The following is a 12,801-nucleotide window of genomic DNA, read 5'->3' as shown; positions in this document are numbered from 1 at the left end:
TTTGATCTTTCCTCTTCTTTTCTATAATCCACTGAATCCCCAACCCACTCTCACCTATCTATAATAGAAAATTCTTTAACCTAGAACAAGTCCCAGGTCCTGATCTCAGCATTTTATTCACCTCATGCACAACCCCAGCCACACCCTGAATTACAGCCATGCACAGTGCACGGTGAACTCCCATCCAGGTTAAACCTTGATATCAGGGAGGGGGAAATAATGTCTTACTTTAAATTTTTTTAGTCTTTTTTATTATTTTTTGGAAACAGGGTCTCAATGAGTTGCAAAGGGCCTCCCTAAGTAGCCGAGGCTGTCTCCGAACCTCGATCCTCCTGTATCAGCCTCCCAAATGCTGGGATTACAAGCATGCACCACCACACCCACTTAATATCTTATTTTTGAAACAGTTTGGCTAGGTTGAATCCTCAGAACAGAGTCACAAAAGCAAAAGCAAAAAACAAAATTAAAAAAAAATATATATATATATCCTCAAACCTTCCAAATCTCTGAAGTCTTAGTATTTTTTGTAACAGTATAAGAAAAGCACTTATCCATATCCATAGCTTGTTTGTTTATTTATTTATTTATTTATTTATTTATTTATTGGGGGGGGTCTGGGGATGGAGCCCGGGGCATTCTACCTCCGAGCTACACCCCCTGCTCTATTTTTTATTCTTTATTTTGAAACCAGGTCTCACTGAGTTGCAGAGGGCCTCACTAAGTAGCTGAGGCTGTCTGTGAACTGCATTCCTCCAGTCTCTGCCTCCCGAATGCTGGGATTATAAGCGTGCGCCATGGCTTATTCTTTATATTTTTGAAACAGGGTATCACTAAGTTGCGGTGAACCTCACTAAATAGCTAAGTCTGTCTGCAAACTAAGATCCTTCAGTCTCAGCCTCCCAAATGCTGGGATTACAAGCTTGTGCCACCATGCCTGGCTCATAGCTTGTTTATTGTTCATTCACACACATTCTACCTGATTCTACAGTACAGAGGCTGGGAGTCAGGGAGACTGCCAAGAGCAAATATTCCTACAGCTGAGGGTGTTTGGGAAGGAAGCTGCTGTCCAGGCCATCAGAGCTGTGTGGGAGGGGGCTCTACAAGTCTCACTACCCACCCCCAGGCTATCACTGTATACTGCATCACGTAACAGTCACTGGGCTTCTCAGTGATGCAAACTCAGCAAGCAAAGACTTCATGCACTTCGGAGGCAGAAGTATTTGATATATTTTAGAGGGATAGATGTATTTCTATTGCAGTTTTGGGAGGGGAAATAAATGTTGGGCAGTAATGAGATAAATCTCAATGATCCAGAAAACTTTTTTGCAAAAGACCTCCTTTTATGATACTGTAGATAAATGAAGCCTTAGCAAAACAATTAATACTTTCCCATTCTCATAAATATATGCTCTACACCTTTTCCATTTAGCTCCTTTCCATGCAATTTGGAGATTTAAGGCCATGTGTTACCTAAAATTCTGAACATAATGATCTTACTTTATATTTGAACTTTGGTAAAATGACAGCTTATAGAAGCACATCATCTTTTAGAGACAGTAAGTAGCTTTGTATTACCTCCTGACGTTAATCTTTTATTTGTTGACTGTGAAGTTGTTATCAGATGGAATGTCTGCCGTCCATCCCCCTGGGTACCATGAGCACAACATTGACATCAAAAAATGAGAAAGAGAAGCGGCTCAAAGAGTCAGTCCAGAAGTATCAAAGTAAACTGGGAAAACAGCAGCCACAGGTAAGCTGTCATTAATCCTTTCCCAATTCAGCTGTGATTCTTGAGTTGTTGGAGTCATATGTACAAAGTGACTAATGTGGGTTGCTCAAGTCAAATGTGTGGTCTTTTTTTTCTTTTCCTTTTTTGTCATTTATTTTTGATTCTGGATTTGAGAATTGTTCTAGAGGTAGAAGGAAAGAGAGTTCAGCAAGAAAACTGCTCATGTGATATCTAAGCCCCTCAACGCAACAACAGGAACAGTTATTTCTACTACTCTATAGCTGCTAGAAACGACACTGTATGATTCCAAAGGTTGGGCGGTTTTGTATATGTTGTTGTTGTTTGGTACTGGAGGTTGAGCCCAGAGAAATTCTGCCTCTGAGCTATAATCCTAATTACTCATGTATGTATGTATGTATGTATGTATGTATGTATGGTGTTGGGGATGGGCACCCAGGGCTATTCTACTACTGAGGTACACTCTTAGTCCTATTTTATTCTTTTTATTTTGAACAGGGTCTCACTAAGTTGTGGAGGACCTCACTAAGTTGCTGAGGTTGGCCATGAACCTACAATTCTTCTGTCTCAGCCTCCCAAATACTGGGATTACAAATGTTCGCCACCACACCCAGCTTATTTATTTATTTTTTTTTATTGTGAACGGAGCCTTGCTAAGTTGCCGAGGGCCTTGTGGGTTGCTGAGGATGGTCTCAGAGCTGCAGTCCTCCTGTCTCAACCTCTCAATTACTGGATTATAGGCATGTGCCACCGCAACCAACTAAGGTTGGGCTATTTTTTATTTTATTTTAGTAGGCTTCTTTCCTGAAGGTGGACATTTTAGGTACAGAGTTCTTTTAAATAACATTAGCCTGTTGTCAAAGTAATATTAATGTTAAGAACATTGAGTAAATAAAACATTAGTAGTAAACATAGGTAAGCATAACTGTTGCCAGTGGAAAAGAAATGTGGCATATAGAAAATTTGTTTTAGTTTTTAAGTAATAATCTAATTAGATTTCTGCTTATTTTATTAATTTAGCTCCCAACTTCCATCTTTTTAACTGTAACAATATAAGAAATGTGGAATTTTATCTTTTTAATCATATATATAGCCTGTTGGCTTTCTCCAGTTGTACTTGAGAATGTTGGTGTCATATGTCCAAATGTGTTGACTGTAGACATTAAGAAATAGAATTCTCATGAGAATAGAAAATTCAGTGATGGGTTGTAGTCAAGAACCCCAGCCTGTACAAGTTATTACATGCCTTTCTGGGATCCTCTGAGGTAAAGAGTTTTATTTTCCTTCCTCTCCCATCTGGCTAGTAATCTGCAGTACAAGTCAGATACCACCTGAGAAGACAGAGACCTAACCCTTTCTGTATATTGCTTGGAGATTGATTTCTCTTGGAAAGACAAAAAAAAAAAAATCATTTTGTAGACACAGTCTCCTAAGTACTCCCCATATCCCCAAAGCAGCTCAAATTTCTGCGGTCTTTAGAGCTTTTAGTTGTTGATTTGATAACAGAGGTCAGAAGTAAAGATATAATAGCCTATGGCCATTTTAATAAATGAGTAAGTAATTCAGATCTTTGTATTCTAGAACATCTTAATTTTTTCTTTTTTTTTTTTTGTTTGTTTTCCATTCCTTGAGGCCATGTAAAGGTATTCAGCACAACCAGAATTGATCTTATCTTTTGACCATCTCTATATTTTGTCTTGCCTGTAGAGGTCAGAGCTGACCCTTGGATATTAATAGTAGCAATCATGGAGATTTGCTTGGCTGCTGTTTGCTTAGGGTTAGATGATTTATTCATCAGTGAGGTTGGGATATTAATAGCCATTGATGGAGTAACAGACTCGGGCTATCAGTTCTACTCATTCTTCCTTTGCAGTTGCTTTTCTTCATAAAATTTCAAGCCAGGGTTTTAGAGTCTGTTTATTTTCAATGTAACATAGAAATTTAGCAGTATCTGCCAGCATTATTTCCAAGGATATAAGAATCCTCACTCTTTTCTTTTCCTATCATGAAAAAAATTTCAAAAAATCCATTTGTGAAAATAGTCCCAGAAACTTTAACATACTTTCCAGTGCTCAGTGCCCTTAACTGTCCCAATCCATAGGTAATGAGCTAGTTGTGAGGTGGTCACTGAGAGCCCATACTTGCCCTGGAGTCTATTCCAGGCCAGGCATTGTGGGGAATTCAGCATAACTCTAATACCAGAGCAGGAATAGTCTTGGTTTTACTCACTGTGACTCTGTAAATAGAAGTAATTTTATAAGAAGATAGCGAGGACAATTTAGTCAAAGAAAGTTTATAGAGGATGTGGTCCTGAACCTCTGCCCTTGAGTCTAATTAGGGTAAATAGAGGGATATGTACAGGGTATTCCAGATGAGAAGAGCTACATAAAGGGATTCTTAGAAATGAGCACTTATTTGTACCTTCATGAAACTTACTTTTTAAATTTTATGCTAAGGTCATGTATTTTTAAAAAGAGACCCAGTGTCAATGGGGTATATCTGTCTTTTAAAAACAGTGTGACTCATAAAATATGGTCATTGCTGAATAAAAGATTCTGAAAGGTCACCTCAATTTCCCTTTCACAAAAATAATTTATGAAGCTGTTCAAAACTCTTTTGATGGTATCTGCCTGATTCCAGACACAAGATTCAAAACTGCCCACTGTTGAGGGTGAACTGACCATTTCCTGGGCTGTCCTTTAGAGGAAGTTTTCTTAGAATGCAATATAAGCAGGGGTGGAAAACCCAGAAAAACAGAACATTAGATTCATTCCATTTTATTGTAGACAGGACTTGAGTGGAGGCTAGATACTACCAGAAGATCAAGAAGTGGCTGGCTTATTTCCATGAGTCACCGTGTTTATTGGCAGCCTCCATTTGTCCATTCTCTCAATATCAGAAAATCATAATTCAGATGTCATGGAATTATGTCTTGCCCGCCTCTGCACTCTTCCTGCATCCTACCACCACTGAGCACTAAGCCATTGACCAGACCTGGGATCAAATAATAGAAATGTCTTGCCCTCTTGCCTTTCAGCTTTAGTGCCAGCTGACCTGGGAAGCAAAAGGCTAGGCAAATCAAAGATCTTTCTAGATCTTAGGTTCTGTGGTTCTGGCACCAACAATCAGGAGAGTAGAATGATGAGGGGAAGCGTCATCTAATGACGCTCATATCAGAAATTAGCAGCTGTGGCCACACCCCCCCTTGTGTGTAGAGTGATGAAGCCTAACTCCCAGGTGCACCTCCACAGCAGACTTCATTAGAGAGTGCCGTTAGAGGTTTCCAGTTGTTAGAGGTTGTCCTCTACGTGTGTGTGTGTGTGGGGGGGGGTTGTGAAGTAGCTAGGTCTGAAGATATTGTTTCCACCTGCTATTTTATTTAATTCTCATAACATTCCAGCTATGTATATCTGTTTTAACCAGAGAGGAAAGTGGAACTCAAAAGTTAAATAACTTGAATCGAGTCACATTATCTTTAAATGGTGAATTTAGAATTTGTTTCATTTTTCTTTTTATTGATTCCTGAACAATTTTGCGATTTGGCTGAAATTTGCATAGGACAAACACAGACTTAAAGGACATAAACACATTTACGAAGAAACAAGCTGGTATTTTATAGGTTATATGTGTTCAAGAAAATACCTAAGTTCAGCAAACCTGTCGGAGAACTGGAATTCCGGATTCATCTCCTGTGGTGCATTTTGTAGAGTAAAGGGGTTGCCCTCCATGAAATTGATAAGCTGTGTCGACAAGCCAAGACCCTTGTTATAAATTGCACTGCTGGAATAGCCCATTCCAATCTCTCACAGCTTCAGTTCTCAGGACCTGCTGTTTTCTCTGCTGAGTGACAAGTGCCACCTACTGGCCAAATGAGGCGTTTTCATAAATTTCATTGTGTCCCTTGATTGCTTGGCTGCTAGCTGGCAAGTTACTGCACAGTGGTTATTGTGTTTTTTAATATATTTAGACAATAAGTTAAAAACCTTAGAATTATACAATTTATCCCTTATGCATCTGAGTACTTCCTAGTCCTCAAATTTGCCCCTTTCTCAGTTTTGACTCACAATTTAGATTTCTCTTCTACCTTCTTGTTGTATGTCAAGGACGACTGTGCACCCAGAATGTAGTTTTAATTACATTTCATTCAGAGGTTTTTTAAAGCGCCACTTAAAACCCACTTAATACCTCTGATCATTGGAAGACAGACCATAACTTCCTTCCCTGAATGAAGCTACACCATGTCATTATATCTAAGTAATGTTAATGGGTCATATATTTGTGCAATCAGTACATTTGCACAGTGGGTGCCATGCTGCTTATGTGTCCTCTAGGTCTTTCTGAACGAATCCTTTCTAGTTGGTATTAATTTGTCATCCCACAACCCGCTCTCTAACCTTGCTTGCCTCTCTAGCTCCACTTTCTTCCTCTCTGCATGGCGCTCCCACTGAGCTGCTCCGAGTTCCTCTGTGTGCCTCCATTTCTGTGCTGCTCCAAGTGCCTTTGTCCCTGCCATTACTGTCTGCAGTGGCTTCTGTCCCTCCTCTGGTCCTTCAGGATATAAAAGTAATGCCATAGCTTATATGATCATGTCTTCCATTTCCCTCTCTGTAAAAATAGCCTCTTCCTTCCAATTCCCTCGCCTTATACATCCCTCTCTTAGGCCATGTTGTCTCTGCCAGTTATCACAGTTACTTATGTGTCTGATTCATCTCAAGCTTTTTAAATAAAAGACTATTTTTGTCCATCTGGGAATTATTGGCATCACTTAGCCCTGGCTCTTCTACCAAACAGTGAATAAAGGGTGGGAGGAATAATTTGGTTCATGAAAAAGTCCTTTATAAAACAAATAGTCTTCACTTGATTGGATTGAGTGGCTCTATGTAGGTGAGACTTACCAACTTCGGAGTATCTTATTGGAGAACAAAATATTCTTACTCTTGGACAAAATAAAGTGTTGTATTTGTAAGAGTGTACAGAGACCCATTTGGATTTATCATATCCATAGTCTTCTCCTCATATAAAATTCTTCCCATATAAAATTCTATGCCTGTTGAAAAGAACTCCAGCAATAATAGCATTCCATTCTCTTACAATGGACACACACACAAAATGAAACTGTACAATCTGGAAATTCTCACATCAGTTGTTTTAGGAGTATATGTAGAGCAAAGAAGGCTCGTTGAACTTTTAGCTATGTTTTTCAAATTGAAATAGCATATCTGAGTACAGCTTTGTAATGAAGAACATGACCACATTTTCCCACTTAGAATTTAATCTTTTTAATGTGTCATTGTTGTGTGGAATGCTGAGATATCAGCTCTGTGTAATTCTCGTGACAGATGCCTTTGAAAATATACTTTTCATCAAGGACATTTTCAGCCCCTCACATAAACTGCCATGATCTAAAATTTATGACACCTAAGGACCCTTGTCTAGCAAGGGACTTTTATGCTCATTCTTGTTGAATACTTTATTACTCTTGCTAAAAAATTCTTAGTTCTCTGTGGTGATGCATTGCTTTTCCAAGAGGGATAAGACATATTATATTCACAGTTGTGAGCCCTGTGTTCACAGCATAGCAAACGAGATGTTAAATGGATTGTGCATGACTAACTAGTCCAGAAGCCCCCTGAAGGCAGGTATCAAGCACTGTTTTTCTTCTGTGATCTCCCACCACCACATCTGGCTCAGTGTTGGACTCTAGATATCTAGCAGATGTTGTACTTTTTAACTTGAATGGCTGGCCCAAGTTTTTTTCTTACTCATCCTTTCTAGAAAAGCTGGTGTCACACTTCCTTGAAAGAACAGCATTTTTAGTTCACTGAAAAACCCAGACAGCACCAGTGTTAGAGGGAAGTTATAACAGCCTGGCTCCCATTGCATGGTGTAGTTTGGAAAGCCCAGGATATTCTTAGGTCCTGACTTCGTAAATTACCCCCCCCTTTTTTTTTCTCCCTGGAGATTAGAACTAAGGAATGCAATTCATTCATTATTGTCTGCTCCTCAGTTTCACAGAAGTGACCAAACACTGCTGCCAAAGGCCAAAATGAGTCAGAGTCCAGGGGGAACACATCCTCTCTCTGAGAAAGACAGAAGTAGCTTCGGCAGTGGCAGGCAGTCATGCCACGTTACAGTCCTCTTTGCATGCCAGTCATACCCGTTCATGCCAACAGAGATAGAAGAGAGAAGCAAAGGTTCAGGTGCATTGCTGGGCATGATTTTCACTGGATAGAATATTAATTTAGGTTTTAATACAAATATACCTCTTTGATCTCTGCCCCATGAAAACTCCTTAAGCACCTCACTCCTTAAGTACAACTGGCTTACGATGCAGGTGCATGCTAATCGAGGACTCTCCAAGGCTGCCTGGTGCTCTGATGCACTCCAGGGCTGGTTCCCTAATTGGTGAGTCAGATACAGGTATTTGGCTTCCTTCCAGAGCAGGCTACTTGTTTCCTGTTCAAGAAAGTCTCTATGTGCCAGCAGCCTGCACCCCTCCACTCACACCCCCCAGCTTGAATCCTGTTTCTTATCTTGTTTGACTTGGTCTCTCCTCTTACTCAGGACCCAGCTTTGCATTTTGAATTCAGGAAACTGGAGTTCTTGATTATTGTTTTGCTTCTTAACTCAAACCCATTATATTAGGTCTCTTAATATTGTTAAACCTTTGGGTCCTAGTCATAATCCTAATCTGCTTCCTTCCTCTGTTCAAACTACGTACCATCAAGTGAGAGTCAGGCCTCAGCTCACTTGGGTTCTCTCTTGCACCTTGAACTTTACCACCATGTGCTTTAACTCTCTCATTCCTTCCCCGTCTCCCCTGACCAGCTGCAGCCTCCTGAGCAGGATGTGAGGGCAGACAGATTAGGGATTCTAATATGTTCCCAGAGAACTTGCTGATGTTTGGCTTTGTCTATGGCTTCACGGTGGTCTAGAGTCATTTTTCTTCTATTCAGTGGAACCCAGAGCAGGTCTTCTGAATATAAGCCAAGGCTACAAGTAATAACTTCTGACATTTGAAAATAACTCAGTATTGCTTAAAATGCTTCTAAACTGGGGGCAAACCTAGTTTTGCTTTTAGAACCTTCATGGTGTTTTGTTGGTGGTACTAGGGATTAAACTCTGGGGCATTTCTACCCCCGAACTATGCCCTCAACCCCTTTTTATTTTTAATTTTTGAAACAAGGGCTCACTAGGTTGCTGAGTCCATCTTCACACTTGCAATCCTCCTGTCTCAGCTTCCCATCTCCTGGGATTTCAATTGTGAGCCGCCAGGCCCAGTAGAACCCGAGTTTTATATAATTTGAGGAACCCCTTTAAAACTGAAAACACAAAATTATAAATATGAAGTTCTGATAGAACCATGAGAGAGATTACGTAGGGCAGGAGGACTGAGGCATGAGCTTTATTTGCTTCAGGGTTTATCTAGTATTTGTTTCTACATAAACAATACCATTTGACTGCTGTGGATTTTTCATAGTAAAAAATAATTAAAAATGTTTTATACTTTGAGTTTTCTTCTTTCTGATTTCTTCCTCAATATTTCCATAATCACATATATTTTTTGTTGAAATCTAAAATTACAGGAATGATCACTACCATTCTACATATTACAGAGGGGAAGGAACGTAAATGAGAAGACTGAATGGGAGCCTTAAGTCGCAGCACTTAGAACGGCCGCTGTAAGAGGTGCTCTAAATGGACTGGCTTATTAAATCCTGATGGCAGTCCTCCGATTATTGTGATTCACTGTTTTATAGGAGAGGAAACTGAGGCACAAGCAGTCACTTGCCAAAGACAGAGTGAGGAAAGGGCAGAAGCCTCATTTCACCGGGCCCAGTCTGGCTCCAGACTCTCACTCAGCTGTCCTGGCTCCGGCTGAGGCCACACAAACAACCTAGGGATAAAGGTAGAGCTAGCGTATATATGACGGATTCTTAGCTCAAAGCTGTTTGAACTCCTGTGTCTCCTGTTTTCCATTCAGATGGATAGCTCTGCTGGGTGGGAGAAATTGAAATCACAGGTTTTGTTTTGGGGAAGCTCTGTCTGCAGTATGCATATTTGGAGGGCAGAGGAATCCCTTTGGGTAGCTGAACAGGAGGGAATCTTTGGGGCTCTCTTAAGGAGAAAGAAGCAGCAGGCAATGGCAAAACTGGCCTGGTGTCTAGATGGTGCAGGAGGCGGGCTTTCAGGTTCCAGCTGTGTTGCTTATAAGGGGTGACTGCAGACCTGTCTAAAATCTTTAGTTTAGCATCCTAGACTACCTATCCTTCAAAAGAAGGGGTTAAGCTAAAGATTTCCAAAGAGCCATCTCAATTTTAGAACCCGTGGGTACTGTTTGCCCGTCTCCTATCATAAGATTTTATTTAAAAAAATCTTTATTTATTGAATTTTTGGTATTTTTATTTTTATGGTACTAGTGATTGAACCCGGAGGCATGCTATACCTGAGTTACACCCCAGCCTTCTTTTTTTTTTTTAATTTTGAAGCAGGGTGCCTCTAAGTTGCTCAGGGTCTCTCTAAGTTGCTGAGGCTGGCCCTGAACCTGTTATCCTCCTGTCTCAGCTTCTCAAGAATTGGGATTACAGGCATGTACCTCCATACCTGACTTATTGGTATTATTTTTGAATGATAACATGATGTTTATGGAGCAGGGCAGACTAATTTTAGTGAATAATTGTGTGGATTTTTTTTTTGTTCCAGTTCTCATCCCTGGAGTGGACAGATGACTTAAAAGTTAGATCAGATGTTATCCTGCATATATACTGGAGTTTGCTCTATAGGTGATGAACTCTGGGGGCTTGTTGGGGGAGAAAATAATCTTGGGCATTCATATAGGATAATGGCAACAATGATCCCTACATTCTTTTGCAGTTTGGGAAAGAGCTTGGGATTTTACTCTTACTATTTGCAATAAAAATAAATTTCTCCCCGGGGGGGGGGGATAAAATCATCTTAGATTATTTCTCTGATCTCAGATCCCAAAATTTGTTCTTTTTTAGTCTAGGTCTCAGGTTCAGTAAAATTGAATCACAAAGTCCTAACCCTGCAGAAACATTTTTCTCTTTAGTCCCACACAGCATTGATACAGATTTAGAAAGGAGAATTCTTTCTTAAGATGACAGTGTAAGATTATTAGGCCATCTATATACGAACAACTTTACAAGTTTGTAGAAAGTCAGAGTCCTGGATCTATACCAGATGGACTGAATAAAAAAAAAAAGAAAGAAAGAAAGAAAAATCCCTGGAAAAGGAACCTTTGGATCTGCAGATCCCCAGATCTTTCACCATAGATATTTTCCCCTTTATTCCTGGCTTAAGGAGTCCTCAGGTTTTCTGCTTCTCAGAGACAGTTTATCTTATTCCGCTTACTCAGTTTGTGATCCACAGAACTTTGTGAACTTGTAAAGCAATTAAATAGTCTTGCTGGAAGAGTTTATGGGCAGCATTTAAAAATAAATACTGATATTTGCAAGATTTTTAGGGTAATTACTCTTTTTTGAAATCTGAAAAGATGATGATGATCAGATAAAAGATGCTATCATTAGTACTCATTCAGTCACCAAGACAAAATTTGAAGGAAAATAACTGTGTTGATAGATTTCTATTTTACAAAAATGCAACCAAAGATGCGAAAATGTGTTCCTCAAATAAAAATATATGGTTTTGATTTTTTTAGTCATTTACTTTTAATATACTTTTTATTGGTGCATTGTGGTCGCACATCTTAACGTAGTTCAGAGTGAGAGGGACAGCACTCGGTGAGCCTCCCCCGGCTCCCTCCCCACTCCTCCCCTCCCCCATACATGACATTGAGAATGGCATTGATAACTTCGTATATGAACGTAATGTCGGTGGAAGTGTTTCCTTTGTTAAGTCCCCCTCCCCACCACCATGCTCCCCTAGACCATCTCCGCTGCTCCACTGGGGTTTCTCCTCTTTTATATAAAGTTTGTCTTATATCTCAATTACTCCCTAGCTTCTGCCTCTGAGAGAAAACATATGACCCTTCCACTTTCTGTGACTGGCTAATCTCACTTAACATAATGTTCTCCAGGTCCATCCATTTTTCTCTAAATGATGTGATTTTGTTTCTCTTTATCACTGAATAGAATCTCATTGTGTGTATATCCCATAATTTTGTAATCCATTCTTTGGTTGATGGATACCTAGACTGTTCCATGATTTGGCTATTGTGAATTGTGCTGCTGTAAACATTATTTAAATATATATGTCTGTATATTAAAAAATTAATAGGCCAATCCTCAAAACATTGCTGAAAATCATCACCTATTTCTAGAAATGTCTGTCTTAGTAGAAAAGTGTACTTCTAGAGTTAGAACTTAGAATTAAAGGGCAAGATTTTGGACAAAAGTTTAACATTTTTTTAAGGTCAACTTTATTTAGTATACTTATCAGTGGGAATTTATTCCAGTTCACTAATTATATATACATATAATCTGTGTCTATAGAAGATGCTTCAATAGGATAACCAAAATATCCTACTTTCTGTCTTGATGCTTAAAAAACTTTCTTCTAATCTTATGTTTTAGTATTTTGCTTTGTTCTGTTGTCTTCAATCCTGCCGAATTATTAAGTAAGCAAGTATTTTCTTTTTACTACTCTAACCTGGATGTTGTGCTAAGACCATTAGTTTTTATAACTTAAAGGACATTACTAAACTCTACAAAATAAATTTCACAGGGGAAGCCATTTGAGTAGAGGGGAAATAGTTAATGGAAAGTAAAGAAAATGAAACCATGGCATTAAGCTATGTTAGGAAATTTTGCACTGAAGGAACTGAGAAAGATAGGGTTGCAGCTAGAAAGTTAGGTAGGTTTGAGGGCTAGGCAAGTTGGAGGTAAATGTGTGGTTAGGAGAGAATAGACAGTGTTTCTGGACTAAGAGGAAAAGCCCAGTGGAACTGGAGAAACTTAACACACAGGAAAGATGGGCCTGAATGATTAAGAGAGTCCAGTGAAGGCAGGAAAAAAGGAGCGTGAGGACTAAGTTAGGGTAACACAAACATCTTTCCAGCGACATCTTTTCCTCTG

At 39.4% G+C, this 12,801-nt stretch overlaps 1 protein-coding gene across 1 annotated transcript in view; it reads left to right on the top strand.

The window, feature by feature from the left end:
* Positions 1-12,801, top strand: part of MORC1 (MORC family CW-type zinc finger 1) — a gene marked incomplete at both ends in the record, with an annotated part of 181,031 nt that overhangs the window by 101,803 nt on the left and 66,427 nt on the right. Inside the window, one exon of the mRNA XM_080696508.1 lies at positions 1,612-1,750. Coding sequence (XP_080552634.1) covers positions 1,612-1,750 — 139 coding nt within the window. The remainder of the gene's footprint in view (positions 1-1,611; positions 1,751-12,801) is intronic.

This window comes from Muscardinus avellanarius (assembly GCF_963383645.1).
Source record: "Muscardinus avellanarius genome assembly, chromosome: 5".
NCBI lineage: Eukaryota > Metazoa > Chordata > Mammalia > Rodentia > Gliridae > Muscardinus > Muscardinus avellanarius.
The sequence above is the reverse complement of the archived record's forward strand: the minus strand, read 5'-3'. Positions and strand labels throughout refer to the sequence as shown.